At 37.4% G+C, this 19641-nt stretch overlaps 2 protein-coding genes across 3 annotated transcripts in view; both read right to left on the minus strand.

The window, feature by feature from the left end:
• Positions 1 to 6783, minus strand: part of LOC134812098 (inner centromere protein A-like) — a 115488-nt gene extending 108705 nt beyond the window's left edge. Inside the window, exon 1 of the mRNA XM_063819282.1 lies at positions 6773 to 6783. The gene's annotated coding sequence lies outside the window, so the exon portion shown is untranslated. The remainder of the gene's footprint in view (positions 1 to 6772) is intronic.
• On the minus strand, positions 50 to 8589 carry LOC134812097 (receptor-type guanylate cyclase gcy-7-like). 2 transcript variants are annotated; one of them, XM_063819281.1, is made up of 19 exons: positions 7803 to 8589; positions 7356 to 7576; positions 7099 to 7221; positions 6827 to 6944; positions 6239 to 6712; positions 5886 to 6079; positions 5588 to 5698; positions 5366 to 5437; positions 4939 to 5110; positions 4398 to 4559; positions 4066 to 4151; positions 3815 to 3918; positions 3563 to 3709; positions 3328 to 3408; positions 2836 to 2944; positions 2296 to 2479; positions 1756 to 1860; positions 1288 to 1424; positions 50 to 1126 (listed from the first exon to the last, which is right to left on the minus strand). In XM_063819281.1, exons 1-19 carry the CDS (start codon positions 8581 to 8583, stop codon positions 488 to 490), a joined length of 4020 nt encoding a protein of 1339 aa, XP_063675351.1. In that variant the 5' UTR covers positions 8584 to 8589; the 3' UTR covers positions 50 to 487. The 2 variants fall into 2 exon arrangements, with proteins under 2 accessions (XP_063675351.1, XP_063675349.1); XM_063819279.1 differs by having other exon boundaries at positions 391 to 1129.
• Positions 8590 to 19641: the final 11052 nt, after the last annotated feature.

Below are 19641 nucleotides of genomic sequence, written 5' to 3' on the forward strand. Positions count from 1 at the left end.
TCTTAATTATTTGAGATGAATAAAACTACGCAGTGAAAAGTTTCAATTTGATAATGTAAGGTTAGTTTAAGCTAATATATAAAGATAAACATCATGAACAATGAACATACCATACATTTTCGACTTATAATTAATAAACTCTAAATATTTAATATAATAAATTTAAATTAACAGCCCAAAAATCTAAATGTATAACTACAATCACTAACGAGCTCAAATACTACTAAGAGGTCACGTAAGATGATTATTGCAGTTCATATCTTATAACTGCGTTTCAATCTGACCACGTATATCACGCGAGTGCGGTGAGTTGTGACATATTGTGACTGGTGTAGTGAGACATTAGATAAATTGTGATAAAGTACAATGATTGACTATGACATAGTTTAAATCAATTGGGTGTTGTTTTAGACATGGGTAAGAGTTTTTACTGTCTTGACAGTTGACATTGTTTTCGTTTTCATTCCACTTTGACGCTGTCTTTTCTTTATGATTTTTCTTGCTTATCGGGGCAGCTGGGGGCAGCACTGTCACTGGGAGCAGAAGCTTCTTGCTCATCAGGGCAGCTGGGGGCAGCACTGTCACTAGGGACAGAAGCTTCTTGCTCCTTGGAGTAGCTGGGGGCAGCACTGTGACTGGTGCCAAAAGCTTCTTGCTCCTTGGAGTAGCTGGGGGCAGCACTGTGACTGGGGCCAAAAGCTTCTTGCTCCTTGGAGTAGCTGGGGGCAGCACTGTGACTGGGGCCAAAAGCTTCTTGCTCCTTGGAGTAGCTGGGGGCAGCACTGTGACTGGGGACAAAAGCTTCTTGCTCCTTGGAGTAGCTGGGGGCAGCCCTGTGACTGGGGGCAGAAGCTTCTTGCTCCTTGGAGTAGCTGGGGGCAGCCCTGTGACTGGGGCCAAAAGCTTCTTGCTCCTTGGAGTAGCTGGGGGCAGCCCTGTGACTGGGGGCAGAAGCTTCTTGCTCCTTGGAGTAGCTGGGGGCAGCCCTGTGACTGGAACCAAAAGCTTCTTCCTTCTTGGAGTAGCTGGGGGAAGCTGTAACCTTTTGTAAGGAAGCTGTAACCTTTTTTAAGGATTTTGATGGTTTTTTAACATGCAAACAATAGGCTTCGTACACTTGACCGCTCTGCTGAAATCAATAATACATATGATATCAGATCAAACTTAATCAACAACACTGCCCAATTTATCTTCAAATTTCCCCCTCGCCAACCAAGACTAAATAAAGTAAATTTCAATTGTGATCACTTAACATTTATATAAATAATGGAAGTAGAACGTTTTTACCTCATACTCTTGCTTTGCTCCCCAATCTAGGACTATGTCATTATCTGGCACATTACTTTCTCTTTCTTTTTCACTTCGTATTGGTCTGTCACTTTGTATTGCTTTGTGAGCCTCAGGACTTACAAGTATCTCTGAACCTGCAAAAAGTTTTGGATAAATTTATAATATCTTTTATTTCTAAATAGGTCAGAAAGTTTTTAAGGGTTCTTTTGCGGAAGTGATAAACACAGATCCCACCTCCAGATAGTTGGAATAGCTGAGTTTTTAAGGATATAAACACAGACCCCACCTCCAGATAGTTGGAATAGCTGAGTTTTTAAGGATATAAACACAGATCCCACCTCCAGATAGTTGGAACAGCTGAGTTTTTAAGGATATAAACACAGATCCCACCTCCAGATAGTTGGAACAGCTGAGTTTTTAAGGATATAAACACAGACCCCACCCCAGATAGCCCCATATTCTCACCTTGAGTTAGAGAGCACAAAGTGTCAGCCATCTCGCACACCCCCAGAAATGCAAACTTCGGAGCCATGTCCTCACCGTTCCCCAACAAGCCTGTGTGTATTGTACCTGGGGATGAAGTATCTATTAGCTTGAAAGAGTTTCGTTTGTTGTGTTCAGTGTTTGGTCCAAGTTTCATTATCTTCGGCGTCACAGAAGTAATAATTGCAGCCGGTAGATGTTAAAATATACAGTTCCTAAGCAGTTGCTAAGGCTACTAGACACGAGAGGATAGCATGAGGATGCTATGAGGGGGGGGGGGGGGGGGGGGCGAGGGTATGTCAGCTGGGTGTGGAACAGATTATAGGAAGATGAGTTAATACAACATGTGAGTAGTCGCTATGTCACACCGGTCTGGTAAAAGCTGCCGACGATACCACTAATAAAAACAATAAATTGGGCGTGAAATGGATCGAAATAAAGTTAATTACAGAATTTTTCAAGTAACTCAGACACGTAGAATATCTTATATTTAGGAAAATTGACAACACATAATTCTCATACCAGTATGCATTCCAGCCTTGATGCAGACATTTACATCCTTTAGATTAGCGGCTTCTATCTCATGTTCCATCTTTAATATCAATTTCTGGATAACTTTTATAGTTGCCAAGTGATTAGAGTTCTGGCGCTGGCTTTCTGTTACACTGCTGCATACCCACATACGACGAGCTTTCTGCCCTTGGCCCTGGGTGAAAGCTGTTAGAAGATATTTTTCCATCCTTGAATTTCATGACATGGAACACGCAAGACGTGTTGATACGTTTATCAACTGCAGGGTCTTTTCCTAATTTAAAAAATGGGTGCCATAGAAAGGTATCACCAAAAGATTGAAATTGGGCTGTGAGATGGCCACTATTAGCTGTTATTGGTTATAAGGGGGCTATAGGATTAGAATTACACTCGGTAAAAGCATTGCGTACAACAGAAAATTCGGTCGTTGACCTGTTGAAATATTAACTACATTGCATCAGTATCAAATGCTTTTATTTTTATACAGAATAACAGCCATAAAATAAGTTGAATAATAATTATAGTACTCACAAAGAAGAACCTGGTACCATGCCCGAGGTGGTCTAAAATTGACCTGAACTTCGTTTCCAAGTCCACCACACTCTGGAGTGATTTGCCATGCTGCAGTGCGTTCGTCAGCCTGAGGGTCACAACAGGTAAGGTTCGACACGTCTTCTTCTTTCAACAGAGTATACTGTTTAACTCGGGCTTAACTCGAGTTTAACCCATTTTATATTTCGTTTGTTTTAAAAAAAATTACTTATCGCCACCCTACCAAATATCTAAAAGATTGCTTGAAAAATAAAGAAATTCAAAACGACTCAACTGCAGTTGAGCCCCTTTTGTTAAAGAAGGGAATTAACCAACTTTACAGAAATTTTGTAGGCAAGCAGCCAATAATAGAAATACTTACCACCGGGCCACCAGCCTGCCCCGCTATAGTTATACTCAACCATTATTAGCTGATAACGTTATATATATGGGAGTCACGGTTTCTAAGAAGGTCAATAATTACTAGCTTACCCCGCTAGTTCGATTACTGCAACACTTGTGTCTGGTAACCTCTCAGGCTTGAAATTGTCCAATCCAGCATTCATTAGGATCCTGAAAATATTCTTCAAAGCATCCCAATTTGTAAACTGCCATGCTATATAACGATAAAGACACCTAATTTCAAGTGCAAAATAGTGCATAGTGGGACATTGTGAGTATTAGAGTATGGACTTTGGAGAATGAGAGGTCTCAGAATTCCACTAACTTGGGAACAAAGTGCTCCTTCAACTCGTTAACTTTCTTGTTCTCAGCGTCCATTTGAGATTCTTTATCAGCCGCCTTTTCAGCCAGAGCATCGCTAAACTTCTCCATTCTCTTCACCGCACGATCCAAGAAATTTCCTTTCTTTGACCTGCCCAAGTTGAACATGAGTATATTCTACTATTCTATCCTTCGTGCGACTTATCTTATTATTGTTTCATAGATAGCACTTCATTTATTCGACGATCAAGCTTACCCTTTAGGATCGACTCTTTTCAGTCGAGTAGAAATCTTCTTGAAAGCATCTCTATTTTCAGGGTTTTCATGCCACCAGTTCTGTTTTACCATGTTCGAAATTCTCTGAATTTTTACTCTAGTAAAATCCTTAAGTAAACAAAATGCTGCAGGGGTCGCAATGAAAGTTAGAAATTTGAGACTGGGATAAAAGGTCCATAATTATACTTAGGAAACTTGACACAAGAACATAGTTGGCTACACAGTACACACCCTTAACGGCTTGTTCCTAGTTTGTCCACTAAAATCAGGGCGGAATGGTTGCTCAAGAGTCGTATCTTTAATCTTTAGAATTATCGCTGCGGAGAGAATACTTTTAAAATAATAAGACTCCAAATCCACTGTCCAATACTCCAAAATTATTGGGTCCAGGGAATACACAGAGCCAGGGGTTAAAATCATTAATTTATCCGTTTGTTTCTAGTTGGAAAAAGGTGATCAAATCAGCAGCAACAAAACAGTTGCGCTACTGTAGGAAAAGTTCTTAAAGCTAGGAAAATTGGCTGGGCGCCTGTATTACCAGTTTTATCATAAAAGTCACTCACAGTTAGGAGTTTCAGAGTTTTCAACAGAGTTAAGGTTGAATGGGCCTGCTGTGTTGATAATCTCGTGGACTATGATTGCAAAACTGTACGTATCTCCAGCTTTAGTTCCACATACGTCTATGTATTTCTTTCTTACTAATTCAGGAGCTCTCCACAGTAAGCCTGAGCACAGAAAATTAACCTTCCAAAGCGTGAAGACACGTGGTGTAGTCACGCGGTGTAGTCACGTGGTGTAGTCACGTGGTGAAGTCACGTGGTGTAGTCACGTGGTGTAGTCACGTGGTGTAGTCACGTGGTGTAGTCACGTGGTGTAGTCACGTGGTGTAGTCACGTGGTGTACCGTGTAGTCACGCGGTGTAGTCACGTGGTGTAGTAACGTGGTGTAGTCACGTGGTGAAGTCACGTGGTGTAGTCACGTGGTGTAGTCACGCGGTGCAGTCACTCGGTGCAGTCACGCGGTGCAGTCACGTGGTGTAGTCACATGGTATAGTCACGTGGTGGCTGGTGCACATGACAGACCGTCAAGTTTTTGCTTTCTTACGTTTGTTGTGTTCCACCTCAGAATGATGATACAATTTCTTCATATCAGACATGAATACACATTCTCCATAATCGCCTATTTTCATGGTGAAGTTGTCAGATACTAGAATGTTGGTTGTCTTGAGGTTACCATGTGATCCTATGTTTGTTTTGTTGTGAATGAATGACATCCCCTGTGTGAATGAAATGAAATGAATTAAAATGAAACGAAATGGAATAATGTGCTTGTATACCGCCCATATGGTTAGAATGAAAACAAATCGAATATATTGGAATATGTATAAGCCCAAATGCATAGAACCATCAGCCATGCCATGGAAGGCTGTGTGAATATCAACAACCAGCGAGAAGTTTTAAAATGCCTAGCTTTCGGGGTTTTAAACACCATGGTCTTATAAATCAAAATGAAATGTGCAATGAGGACTCACTGTTGCAATATCATCAATCATACTGAGTTTCAGAGTACTGTCAATTTCCATTGTCTCGTCGTTTAAAACATCCTGATATCGTACATTCAATTATTAACCAACAAGTTCTCAACTTATTCTTACAACAAAGATGTCATATTAGAGAAACTCTAGAATCTAGATATGCCATGCCTCAGCGAAACCAAATCCCGTTAGAGATCAAAGTAGTTAACAAAAACTAACCATCAATGTTCCTTTCAGGCAATCCTCGTTAACGAGCCAAAAGTAGTTAGACAGAGGATCCTGGCACAATCCCACTACGTTCACCAGATAATCACTGTTAAGATCTTTCAGCTGAAAGGGTAGATGTAACAAGAGGAAAAATCCCACTTTGTATAATGCGTTCCATCATATTTCAAGAAGATCAGGTCTCCATGATCCATCGACTGATCTACAGTCTACACGAATCGTATAAAGTTTGTAGTAAGTACACGATTTCAAATGCAAGAAACATAATAAATTGTATTCACTATCCACTCACGTATTTCAGCTCCTTCATGAGGTCGATATCGTGGAAGACGTTAGCGAAAATCTCACTAACAAGAGGTTTATTGAATACGTGGAGATTTTTAAACATTTTCCTCTGCCCATTAGAGATCTGGATGGAGTCCAAGGATACAGTTTTCGCAGCTGTCACGGCTTTAAGGTCCGTGACCGTTGATGTTCCAGATGATTCTGAGCAAAATGAATTTCAATCTCTTGTACTTTCCGCGGATTAATTAGAAAGTTTCGCAGTTGTCAATAGTGCATTCGCCTTACAAGTTACAATAAAAGAAAATGGTTGTCAAAAACATGGTCTCTCGGCTGAAAAGAAATCTTTAAGTGAAAACAAACCAGTTTGAGTTTCGTCTTCATTAAAATTAGTGTAAACATGAGTGTTAACATCATGTAACTCTTTGAAGTCAACCCTCCAACTCAAATCCTTAAGATCCTGCTCCTTCTTATAGCTCCTGTAAACACATGCAGCAACACCCATCACTACCACTACTGATCCAATTACAATACTGATTATGTAAATAATATTCTTGGTACCCTCGCTCAATCCCTTGCACCCTTCGTAACCACATTTGGGACGTAGTTCAGGTATTTTTTTTCCATTAGGCCACTCAATGTCTTTCAATTCCACAGAAGCGACATATCCCTTGACAGTTTCAACCTTGCCATTATATTGAACCGGTTGAACCTGTCCTACTAGATACCATGTGTTGTTAATCCCAAAGTGTGAGACGTCAAGTGTTGTTTCTCTGTCTCCATACTTATTGAATTTAATATTGCCGGAGAATGGTTGGATTCCTTCGAAATCAGCCTCTGAAATTATGAATTATATTTATATGTTACTTTTTGTTGGAATTATTAAATTGATACAACATCAATAAATGATTTGGATTTTTAACCACTTTGTCGATCAATAATTGCACACACCGGTCCAGGTTTCATGATCGATGAGATAATCGTAGAAATGAGACGGATACTTTTTCTCCTTGATTGCTTTCATTAACAAAAGGGCTGCGTCGTGAGTGTATCCAGACCAAGTAGGAACCTGATAAAGCAATTAGTAAGAAAACAGAAGGGAAGAGGATCGCTGCGGAATGGCTAAATAGTATTAAAGTAGAAACTGATAAAATAAAATAGTAAACATGTTGAGATTCTTGGTAAAAATAAGTAAATTCAGTATAAAGGTATCAAGTGCATACTGGTCTGTTTGGAGTCCATTTGTGTTTGCTTTTAAGTTTATCGCCATAAAAGTTGTCTTTAACTTTTTCTGAGAGCTCGTCGTATCGTGTTTCGTTAAACACATCTGTAAACACGAACATATTCTGAAAATGATAAAGTTCATACTCAATTGAATTTGTATTGTAATGTCATCACTGAAATTATAATTGAAACGAGTATTAAAAACACTGACGTAAAGACGTAATAAGTAACTAATGCAGTTGGCGTCTAAACAGACCCTGAAAGCAAGTTTAGCAGTCTCATCATCACTGGACTTAACAAAATTATCATGTATCTTCAGAATGTCCTCGGCTTTGTAAGAAGGTCGGGGCCAGAGTGTTGCTGGTATTCCGATAATAAGATAATCTTCGAACGAGAATTTATCCGACGCCGCTGCCGCTCTGTACATTGATATTGCCGTGTTTCTGATGAAGCCAACACTACCAATAACAATTACAGCTGAAATGTATACATTTTTATTAGTGCAGGGTTTTGCATTGCATAATTATTATTACCATAAAATAAAACAAGGCGGCTTCATAATATAATGCAACACAATTATAATATGCATTCAATCTTGTTGAATAGGATATACAAATTTTACTCCGGAAAGCGGCATGAGCAGACATTGTTACAGTCATGCTACACCACCGCTGTGATTTATAACTCACAAAGTTAGACTTACCCCTTGTTTGAGTGAGAGCATCAGCGCAAGTGGTGTCGAAAAAGTCAAGTTTTGACATTTTCTCTCTGAACAGGTAGTTTTTATCAGTTGTAGCTCCAGAAAAAACATCAAGCTCATATGAGCTTAGATGCACTTCCCAAGAAGAAAAAGGGCTATCGCTCTCCACATCCCTTATGGTCGTTCTAATGCGATCAGCTATTTTTTCAGATCCAAAGGAGTTTTCATGAAAGATCTTTAACTCAACTTTTCTATTATTACCTCTATGATCTATCGAATACAGAAAATCAAGGACCCCATTTGCAATAAAAGACGTGGTTGGTCCTAGTCTTATAGTCGTGCTGAAGGTGTTAATCTTATCTTTTCCTTCCTTCTCCAGTAACAAGTCCCTGCCATTGTCATTGTAGGTATGAATGTATGGAACATTGCACATCTCTGAGCCAAACGCACCCTCTGCTGATGTAGATACACCAATTATTCCCTGTAACTCATCTTTCTTGTTCATGTCAAATATCTTACTCAGTGTATCCCAGGTCCGTAGTGATCTTGTCAACGAGTCCTTTGAAAGATCCGCAGTTTTAAACACTACATTGAGGTCTCCGTCCCAGTGGGTTTCTGTTTCATTTTTCACCAAATCTATCATTGGTTGGAAAAATCCTTTGTAATTGTATAGAATTGTGTTGGTATCCATCCAATCATAAGGGCTATGTCCTAGGAAAACTGATACATCTTTTCCAAGCACACACCCTGGAAATAGAACCAGAGCGACTGCTACAAATGACATGAAAAAATACCTGATGCATAATTTTTATTATAAGATCACAATAATTTTAAATTAATCGAATTCGGTACTGAGTGAATAATTAGAATTTGTTATATGATATTATACGTTTAGAATTCTTTATAATGTCATTATTACCATTATAAATAGGTATAAACATCTTCTCTAAGTGCAATCCTAGGAAACTGAACCAGAGCAGTTGGGGAGTGTTCACATATATTATGTCAGCAGCTAAAGGAAGATAGGGTTTGGAAATGCTTACAGTTGCTGACAAGGGGGGCCGGGGCTGGGGTGTGGGGTGTTGTTGGGTGGGGGGGGGGGGGGCGGGGGGGGGGGGGCGCAAAAATATCTGAATTTTGGCAATAAATGACATTAATTTGATTTACAATAAAACTTTGCAAATTTTCCAACTATCATTATCACCACAACCCCGAAAATATTCAGTGGTTTAGTAGAATATGGCACAGATATATCATCCACAAAAGGATGCTTGTCACTATCAACGTGTTATGTAGTACGAAATTATTAAATGGTCTGATAGTGCACATTTTGAATTGTTCCAGTTCTACTTTCTAATCATGAAACCTATCTAGTAGCTATTATCTGTTATTGTGACAAAATGAACCCATCATACACCATATACGGAAACGTTCATTGAAGTTTGAGGATATTGGTAAACAAAAAAATAGCGTTTTGAGGTTATATCTGTCACATTTTATAGAATTTTTAATTTTAGGTGCATTACCAAATCAAATCAAATCAAATCAAAATATAATGACACAAACATCATCACACATCATCAAAAATATATCTACGGGTAAACCGCCCCTAAAACGTCACCTGTTTTTTGGGCCCAGATTGCCGAGTTACGGCTAAATTTACAGGGTTCTGAAGTGTCTAGGAATAATATTTAAACCTTTTTCTAGCCTGCAAGGAAGATTTGGAGATTTGAAAATAAAATCAGGTACAATTTTTTTGACGTTGAAATGGAGTCACTTTTAAAACACCACCCCTAAAATGTCAACTCTATATGTGCATATATGTGTGATAATTACAAAATGTACAGGAGGCCTGGTTTATCTTTTGTCACTAGTACTATTTGTTTTGTCTTATTAAAACATTAAGCTACTTGAAAACATTCACTCACTAAAGGAAGTACCTCAAAACCGTAATCACCCCCTAAAATGTCACGTGCACCACCCCTAAAACGTCAGCTAAAACAGGTTGTGTAGCACTCAGAATGTTGCTCAATTATTAATTTTAATCACTTCTGGGACAAATATAACCTATTTCTGAGAGGTGTCGACCAGAATTTCTCTCTCTGTTGAAAAAAAATGGTGGAATTTAGTCAATTTACTTTTTGTGACATTTTGGGGACTTTTTTTTGAATACCCAGAATTTACGGCAAAACAGTAAATCAGTCAACAAAATTTACACCTGTAGTTAGATTATCTAGTTATAAACTAACAATTGGCACAAAAGAAATGGATTCAATGTGATTTTAACCTAGTGCAAATTGCATGTTTTAATTGCATTTTTTGGGATTTTTAACATCATCCTGCATTTTGGCAATTTTAGTGACCTGTAGTTAACTAAGCCAACCCAGTAATCGATCTGACCTTCTCTATAGACTAGATTTGACTGCTTTTAGCAAAATTGAATGTCAAAAACTACGGTTTTTGGTACTTACTAGTTTATGGTAAACCTATGATATGCCCCCTAAAATGTCATTTTTTTCTCCCCTAAAATGTCAAATTTGTATTTTGTTCGCATGGTGTGCGATAATAGCTCTTGTTTTGGCACTTGTTAATTATTAACATCAACTATTAACGAAATGTGAGTATGCATTGCATCTTAGGAAAAGCCTAAGTAATTTGATCAGGTTAAAATGACATTTTAGGGGGGATAATTAGACATTTTAGGGGATGTTTATTGCGATTAATAAAATAAAACTAATTCCTTGAGCTGCCAAAGCTTTCCAATATTACCATTAGATGCTAAATATGATGTTTAATAAGCTGGTACCTCCATTTTATGGTGCTTGTAGTCTCAAAGCCAGAATATGATAAAATTACATTTTAGGGGGCGGCCAGGTGACATTTTAGGGGAGGGTAGTAATATTGAGTAATGTATAACTTTCCATATCTCCAGTCATATGTACAAAGTTGCTAAAATATGTAAATATCACTATCCTAGACCAAAACCGAGTTAATATTAATGAATTCCAGAGTTATAAAATTGTGCGCTTTTTTTCAAAAGTAAAAAATTCGTACAAAGTGAAAAAAATGCCCTTATGGCATCATTTAGATTCAATTTCAGGATGTGGCAGGGTCTGAATGATAGTAAAATTGAGTATGGAAGATACAGTTTATTCTAGAGAGGGCAGTTGATGTTAACATTGTCATCAAAATTACGTGATTAAATTAACATTGCTTGCCCTATTTTGAAGTTCATCATATCTCTATTAGAATTCAATGTTCTTTCTAGAAATAATTGGTAGATTATTATCCGGCACATCACAGCTTTAGTTTATGTGTTAATGTTAAGTTACATTTTAAGTCACTAAAAATGTGACAAAATTTACATTTTTTGCCCCAACAATATAAATATAATGCGGAAAACTGGTATGGGCTGCTATATTTCTTGTATTAATCAATTTCAACCATAATAAGAACTGTCGATGTTAACGAAAAATTATCAAAATTTTACAACAAATTATGTGACGAAATTAGCATTGCTTGCCCTATTTTAAGTTCAATCAAATGAACGTGTCCAAACGTATATTTATAGAATGACAATGTGACGTTACGTTACATGACTCGATTTACTATACAGTAAGAGCATAAATGACAAAATTGATTGACTAACGTTCCCTGCTGCAGTAATAATTTTAACTTAGTGTAAAATAGGAATATTGTTCAACAAATCAAAACTCAAGTTTACCTGGGGAACCCAGGCTATTATGTTTATAAACATAAAAGAAATTCGGCGGAATGACAGGCTGAACGCCGCCCAGTAAAACTCAAGTGTAACAATTTTGAGTTTAAGTAAAATACAATTTAAGTAAAATACAATTTTTATTTCCACAGAAAAATTTGTCATACGTTGTATGAACCGCCACGCACGAGTGCGCGGCTCCCCTGTATCGTAAAAACTCTACACTCTACAGGGGTTGTAGTGAAACGACAGTGAGGGTCACCAGGTGATACAAAAAAGAATCCATACAGATTGAATTGTAAATATTCGATAATTCCATTAATAATCATTAAAAATTTCTTTGTCATTTGTAAAATCAAAAACGAAAAGCCATACGCTGAACAAGCGCGGCATTTTTTCTGCAGCTGCCTAACTTGTAGCCGCTAACATCAAAGCCGCCGCGCGGCAGTTAAACTTTGGAAAATATTGTCATACTTTGTATGACCCGCCGCGCACAAAGTGCGCGGCTCCCTCTGTATCTTCAGGACGATAGTGAAACGACCGTGGGGGTCGCAACGTGATACAAGGAAAATATACAAATAAAGGCAAAATACTCAAAAATCACATAACATAAAACAAATTTTTGCCACAAATTCTTCCCTCATGTTGTGACTGATTTGGGTAGAGAGCTTGGATTTTGAAGAGGATGAGTGGGGGAAGTTATATTTGGTGAGAAGATTAGAGAGGAAAACAAATTTTTTTAGGAAAACAAATTTAAATTTTGGTATTTATTAATAACAATCAAAACATATCATATCATAAAAATAAAGCCGCGCGTTGGTTGACTGCCTCAGTAAGGTGAATAATTTAAGCTTGAAGGTGCCCTGCGCATTTACAGAACCTTATGCGGCGATCACATATTCATGAGGACCTGTGAGCGCCAAATTTAATTTAAAGTTTCTAGAAATCATACATCACTACGAGTTACTCATGCTTTTGTTATTGGGAACTGAGATCGCTATCGTGTAACTAGAAGCAGTATATGCAAAGTAACTTAGGTGATAGGTGATAGGCAATATGAAATTACACATCTTACTTTAACTTTATCCCGTCACCCATGGACTTATCAATTAACGGCTGGTGGTGGTGTCATCGTTTGTCGTACTCAAAACGTTTCGCGGTTGCGAATGCCGGCCCATCGAGGAAAATCTTTTTACTTTCTATTTTAACCATTATAAAGTGTGATTAGTCGGATATAGTACTGAGTTCAAACAGTCCCCGAAACGAAAAAGCAAACATTTGATTTTTGTTTCGGCGACTGAATCGTCGATGAGCCGGCAAATATTTGTTGTCGAGTAGTGTTGAATACTCATATTAACATGATTATTGATTTAATTTAGGAATTGTATATAAATATCTTTGACCAAGTTTAATCATTAATTGTTAATGAGAATGCACCCCAGCGCTGGGCGCGCGCGGCGGCTTTGATGATAGCGGCTACAAGCTTGAAGCCAGGCAGCTGCAGAAAAAATGCCGCGCGCGTTCAGCGTGGGGCTTTTCGTTTTTGATTTTACAAATGACAAAGCAACTTTTAATGATTATTAATGGAATTATCGGATATTTATAATTCAATATGTATTGATTCTTCTGTGGAAAATAAAAATTATATTTTACTTAAAAATTGTATTTTACTTTGGATTATAAGAGTGCGGATTGTCAGGTATTTCATTCATTTATACTTAATCGGTTTAAAGCTGTATATTTAGAACTCACTATTGTTTAAACTACGAAAGCAGAACGTAGATAATGGACAATATACCGACGACAATACCAAGGACCCGAGTGCCGCATTGACTTTTCCGGATCCGTTTTTACCTAAGAGATGTTGGTGTACCATGGAAGGCCCAGCATAATCTGCTCGTGAAATGCAGCGGAGAGAAGTTCATTTTCAGTGCTTTCAAGGCGACTATAGAAATCTATTGCAAGTTTGCAGGCTTCAAAGAAGAGGGGGTGGCGCCCACTTTCGCCCCAGCAGCCTATATTTGATGCTTTTGAATGGACAGACAAGGACCACTTGATAAACTTAAGGTGGAATCTTTCATAGTGGTCTTGTGAGATGTAGTGAAACAAATTTTTAGTGAAACAAATTTAAAATTTTATCCTTTATTTTACAATCATAATATAATAATATTTATAAGCCTCCGTTTTGAAAGTTTTAAATTTTAATACATTCACATTTCTATTTAAAATTCAATTTTATGTACAAGTCAATAACTGGCCGCCAAAGCCTCGCATTCTTGAAAACAGGTTTGTTTGTTTGAAAACCAGTTTTTTGCTGGTACCCATAAGGGCTTTGGAACCAATATATAGTAAATTGTATGAATAAATCAAATCCCCGTGGGGCACGCGACATTCAAGGTCTAGTTGCAAGCACATGTTATAAAACATTGTAAAATAGCCTCAAGACCAGAACTGCATATTGCTTGGGCTTTCAGCCCAGTTTGCTCAACAGTTCGTGGCATACTTACCTAACTTAAAACCTTAGTGCAATGCTTGCAACAACTAAAATCCTACTCTATAACTAAGTTACCCTATTACGTATAATCTAGAAGAGTGATGCAAAAAGTCAACTGATAACGCAGTCTAATCATACTCTTATCAGTAGTTCCTCTAACCTCTGTTCTCAGTTATACAAAAAGTTTTAACTCAATGAAATTAACGCCACACACATACACAAATGCTTGACTTTCTCAAATAATTAGTCACTCAGCGACACAGACTTTGTTGTTTTTTATGTAATATTTCTTGCTCGGGTCCGTCTTGATTCGCTCTTTCATTTCCTGTACGAGCTTTTGGCGAGAGATTCGCTCATCCTGCGACCTGTCTGGAGATAAGTAGAGTTTGTTGTAGTTGAAATTGTAGTCTGCCACATCAACCAATTTCAAGACTTTCGCTCTGCTCAGAAATTCACGTACAATTTCAGAATCTCGCATAGTAACTTTTATCGGCCGTGATCGAGGGCTGTCAGACTTCTTTACTCCCACTCTCTCAATGTTTGTTATAGTCGGCCTTCCAATGAACTTCATAAAACCCCAAATATCACCCACGAGATCCCGTTCGTTCATTTCTTGCTCTTCACATTCGAGCTGTTCTGGGGCCCCGAAGATGATAAAGTTTTTCGACCGATCATCTTCTGTAATCGCCGATTTCACAGCCATTTTGATTTTAGCTGGAGAGATATCATTAGCTACGCTGTTATTCTTCACAACATCTGTAAACAGTTTTATTTCTGTTTTCACTGTCTCCTTCACTGAAGCTAGTTTACCAGATTTGCATTGGATGAGCTCGTTCTGAGTTTTTATCTGTTCTGATTTCTGTTGGTCAAGCGTCTCTGCTGCTGATCTCAAAACAGTTCTCGATTTACATATCATAGACCCCATCTTCAAAACTATTTCGGTTATTACATCCTTTGTCACGCCTTTTGGCTTGAACAAGTCATGAGTGAGGTCCTCTAGTTTCCTGCAATTAAGTTTCGCTAAAACCGAGTCTGATAAGTCCTCAATCTGTTTCTCCAGTTCGTGAAGAGTACTGACCGAAAATTCCATATTGTGTATACTTCGTGTATAGCAAAGCTGCACAGTAAAAGGCAGTGCAATTACCTATTTACTGATAAGAGACAACTGATATCAACTCACAAGCGAAAAGATTGATTGCAAACAGGATTAACTTGATTATAGTTATACGACTATGTAAATTTAAAACTATCCGTGGTTTTTTCTTTTAAATAAATAAATTATAATTTTACCTAAGTCCAAAGCCAGCTTTGAAAAATTTACTATTAAATCATAATATATCGTCAACTTTAAATATTTACAATGCAACAATTCATTAATCTGTAAACACGCGTACTCCAGCCCCTAAACGCATAAATTGTTATGCGGCGCGGCTCAAGCCGCGCACGCACGTATTATTTTATACTGTTTGCTGTCTAATAAATATCGTGCCAATATGTACGTCTGAATTGTAAACGTTCATGTTTTGTGTAAAGTGAATCCAATTGGGACTAGTGACAAGGATAAGGACCCAAGTGCCTGTACGGCTTTTTCGGACCCCTGTGGACCACTACTCTTGAAATCACTCTACAACATTGAACATCTATATCTACTACGTCATTTGGCAATTATTGTCATTAATCTAACTTTCTAATTAATTGCCGAGGGGGAAGAGTAAACGCTTCACATTAAAATTCAATATACAAAATTCAAAACCATCAATACGGTATTAAATATTATGGACAAGTCTATAGATCTATTTCGTAGTCATATATTCACATGATTTGCTTTATATTATCTTAATACTGTAATGAAGTACAGTAGGATTTGTGTTTCGAGAAAGAAAGGTTGCGGTCAAATTATTAACAAAAGTAAACAAAAGTCCATCAGGGACTCAGTGGAGTCGAAAAAGATACACGGCTGCTGTCTGGTGCTGCTAGGCATTTATTGATCAAGATGTTTTATTGTATCGATTTATAATGATTCTATTGTTCGTGACTAATCAAGTTCTAAGTGGAGGTATAAAGTGCTGCTCAAGATACTTCGTCATCTCATGTCCAGTATAATGATTAAGATAGTATACAATGCAGTTTTAGTAGTTGACCCATACAGTTAAGTCCGTCATAACTCACAATCGTTAAGTCGTCGGTCAATTGTCAAAGTCGTTGTGTGTTTATTCGTTGAGATAGCAGTAAGATAAGATGTTATGCGCGCGCGCGTTTAATCCCGTCGACGTGAAATGTGACAATGAAAACGCCATAGAATTATTATTTTCGCGCGTTACGTAGAGTTTACCAGTGTGTAATACTAGTTAACACTGGGTGTACACTGAGTGTAAGTGTAAGTTTCATATACAAGCCGTTGAATATTTCCAATTTTGAGTGTATCGTGAGCATGTTTTACAGTGCGATTGCTCGGTACTAGTGTGTTTGTGTATATATATATATATATCATTTGTGGAGTATGGTGTAAGTAATGTTTTTGGTTGGAGTGCAGTGGTTATATGTATGAGAAAAGATATATGGTCATTTTAGTAACTCACATAAATCAGAACTTGAGCTCATTTGTGGCAAAATTAAGCTCACACCAATCAAGTGTATCATGCTTGAATTGCAATTCTCGTAAGGCAATTTTCAATATATTCTTAAACCCGTTTGTGGGAGTATTAAAACTTATCTTACTTGATGTTTGTCGACAGCTGTTCCACATGTAGGATGATTGGTAGATGAATTGTGAGGATGGTTGTGATGTAATGAAATAATCCTCTCGTCGTGGTGACCTGTTAAATGATGAGTACAGTGATAATGGTTCCTCTAACTTATTAATTTTGAATAGTTCTAAGAGACAAGTGTACTTGTACAGATTGTGGACCGTCAACAACCTGTGGGTTTTAAACAAGGGCTTGGAGTGTTCTTTTTGGTAAAAGTCCACCCCCAGTCTTTGCTTATCAACAGGTCGTGTTCGGGCACACGTTTTAAACTTCTCTAGGTAAGCTTCTCTATCCCCAAACAGAATTCTTATACACTTTTTCTGTGTTTTAAAGATAGGTTCAAGTCGGTTATTGCTAATACCACCCCACACAGATATTCCAAATCCTAAATGTGATTCAAATAGAGTATGATATAAATCCTTATAATACTGCTTTGGGACAATGTGTCGTATTCTGCACAGCTTTCCTACTTCGCATTTAAGTTTTGAGTTAAGTGACTGCGTATGTGATTTCCAGTTAAGTTGGTCGTCAATAATAACGCCTAGAAATTTAGCTTCTTGAACTCTTTTAATAACTACATTATTTAAGGTTAGTATGTTCTCGTCATTTTCTACTTCCTCTTTGGCCCGTGAGGGTTTAAAATGAATAAAACAACATTTCTTAATGTTAATATGTAATAAGTTTAGTTTCATATACTTGTACACAAATGATAGAACTTCATTTCCTTTTTCGTATAGTCTTTTGACACATGTGTCTTCTATAAATATGTTAGTGTCGTCGGCAAATAGTATAAACTTTCCTATAATTGATGAGTTACGGATGTCATTAATATAAATAATAAAAAGTAAGGGACCAAGACAGCTCCCCTGCGGCACTCCATAGACTACTGGAAGTTTCTCGGATTCTTCACCTAATACCGAGACATACTGGTATCTGTTCGACAGGTAACTTGCTATAAGGTTATTTGCATTTCCACGGATTCCATAATTTTCTAACTTATGCAGTAACTTTTCATGTGATATTGTATCAAAGGCTTTACTAAGATCAATAAATATTCCAAGAACGTGTTGTTTTTTCTTGAGGCAAGATTCTACGTGGTTCACTGAGTAATTTAGGGCATAACTGGTCGAGTGATTTTTACGGAATCCGTACTGGTTTTCATATAAGGAGTTCTGTGAATGAAAGAAGCTGTATAATCTATTGAATATAATCTTTTCAAATATTTTACCAAACACAGCTAGCGTTGATACAGGTCTATAGTTTTCAAGGAGTTCCTGGTTATCTTTCTTGTAAATGGGACTAATCCTTCCAACTTTAAGGTCATCTGGAAATATGCCATCTTTCATACATTCGTTATACAGTACAGTGAGTAAAGGAGTAACTATTTTAGAGGACTGCTTAATTACATGAATCGGTATGTCACTTGCCTTGCCATTTTTAAGTTCAGATATGATTTTGCTAACCTCGTCTGTTGTGCAGTCATGCATGTAAATGCTGGAAGTGTTTGAAAGCGGTAGATAATCATAGAAACTAGGTATACTGTTTATGTTAATTTGTCCAAGATCATTGTAAGCGGTATTTAGGTCAGAGGCTAATGATACAAAATATTTATTGAATTCGTTTGCTATGATCCTTCTATTTGTTATCTTAACGTTGTCTATGGTGAACAGCGGCTTTATTTCACGCCGCCGTTTACCTCTTATACGATTTATTAGTTCCCAGGTCTTTTTACTATCACCGCTATTTTCAGCAAATTTACCAGAGAAGTATTCTGTTTTCACAGTTTGACGTGTTTTCTTTAGGACTTTTCTGTATTCTTTGTAGATAAGGTAGCGACTACGTTTTAGTGAGCATTCAGGGCACTGGCAAATGCCGCCCTTGTTATCAGTTTCCCCGAGTTTACATTTTCTATTTCTTATCTCGACCCAATTTTCGTACAGTTTATGCTGATTATTAATTGAGCAAATGAGACCGGGAGTTATCCAAGGGTTAACCTGAACAGTTCTCTTAGAGGTTTTCGGGGTCTCTAGTTTAAACGATTTTTCGACGCAGTTTTTGTAAGTGTCATGGAATTCAGTAAAGTTATGGATTGTTTTAGTTTTAAGCTCATCTTCAAGATCCACAAGGAAGCCGTTAACATTTGATTGACAGAAGTCGTAATATTGTTTAAAAGAAGTTTTTTCAGAGTTGACTACAACATTCCAGTTAAATGTGTTAAAAATAGGTGAGTGATGTGTTATTCGTTCTTTAAGGGTGCCTGAAGTAATCACATCCTCAATATCGTTAGTAATAATGTTATCTATGCAGGATGCTTTACAGCCTGGTTTTTCGTGGGTAACAATAGATATTAACGGACAAAATCCTTTACTGAATAATATTTCTTCATATTTTTGAACATTTTTGTTATCTTTATCATGAAGATCGATATTAAAGTCTCCAGCTAGATAACTAAACTTCGGCATGTGATCAAGAAGGTTAGAAAGTTCAACTAGAGCTTGGGAAATACAGCCACTTGGTGGACGATACAAAACACCTACATTAACAGGTTGATCTTCGTTACTTAATGATAAGACAAGTATTTCTAGATGTTCTGTGACTTGTGATATATTCTCAATTACAGTAGCATTTAATTTATCGTCAACATAAAGGGCTACTCCAGTGCCCTTTTGTTTGTTAGGTGCTGTGTCCTGATAGTAACTATTATAACCGTCGAGCTGAAATAGATTGCTTGATTCTTTTCCAGTGTTGGTTTCAGCTAGGGCTATTACGGAGAATTTTGTTTTGTACCTACAGGTTTCAATGGCAAGGTTGTCAAAATTTGATTTATTTCCATCAATATTTTGAAAGAGAATAGATGATTGTTTCTTTACTTGGTTGCAGAGA

This window comes from Bolinopsis microptera, chromosome 3 (assembly GCF_026151205.1).
Source record: "Bolinopsis microptera isolate Bmic1 chromosome 3, MBARI_Bmic_1.0, whole genome shotgun sequence".
Classification (NCBI taxonomy): Eukaryota; Metazoa; Ctenophora; class Tentaculata; order Lobata; family Bolinopsidae; genus Bolinopsis; species Bolinopsis microptera.

Bases quoted from the DNA above. Each gene is read 5' to 3' on its own strand.
- LOC134812097 (XM_063819279.1), bottom strand. From the start codon at position 8,583: ATGTCATTTGTAGCAGTCGCTCTGGTTCTATTTCCAGGGTGTGTGCTT. The intron at 5,699-5,885 runs GTGAGTGGATAG...CTACCCTTTCAG, and splicing joins TCATGAAGGAGCTGAAATAC to CTGAAAGATCTTAACAGTGA. The intron at 3,409-3,562 runs GTTAGTGGAATT...GAATATTTTCAG, and splicing joins AAGGAGCACTTTGTTCCCAA to GATCCTAATGAATGCTGGAT.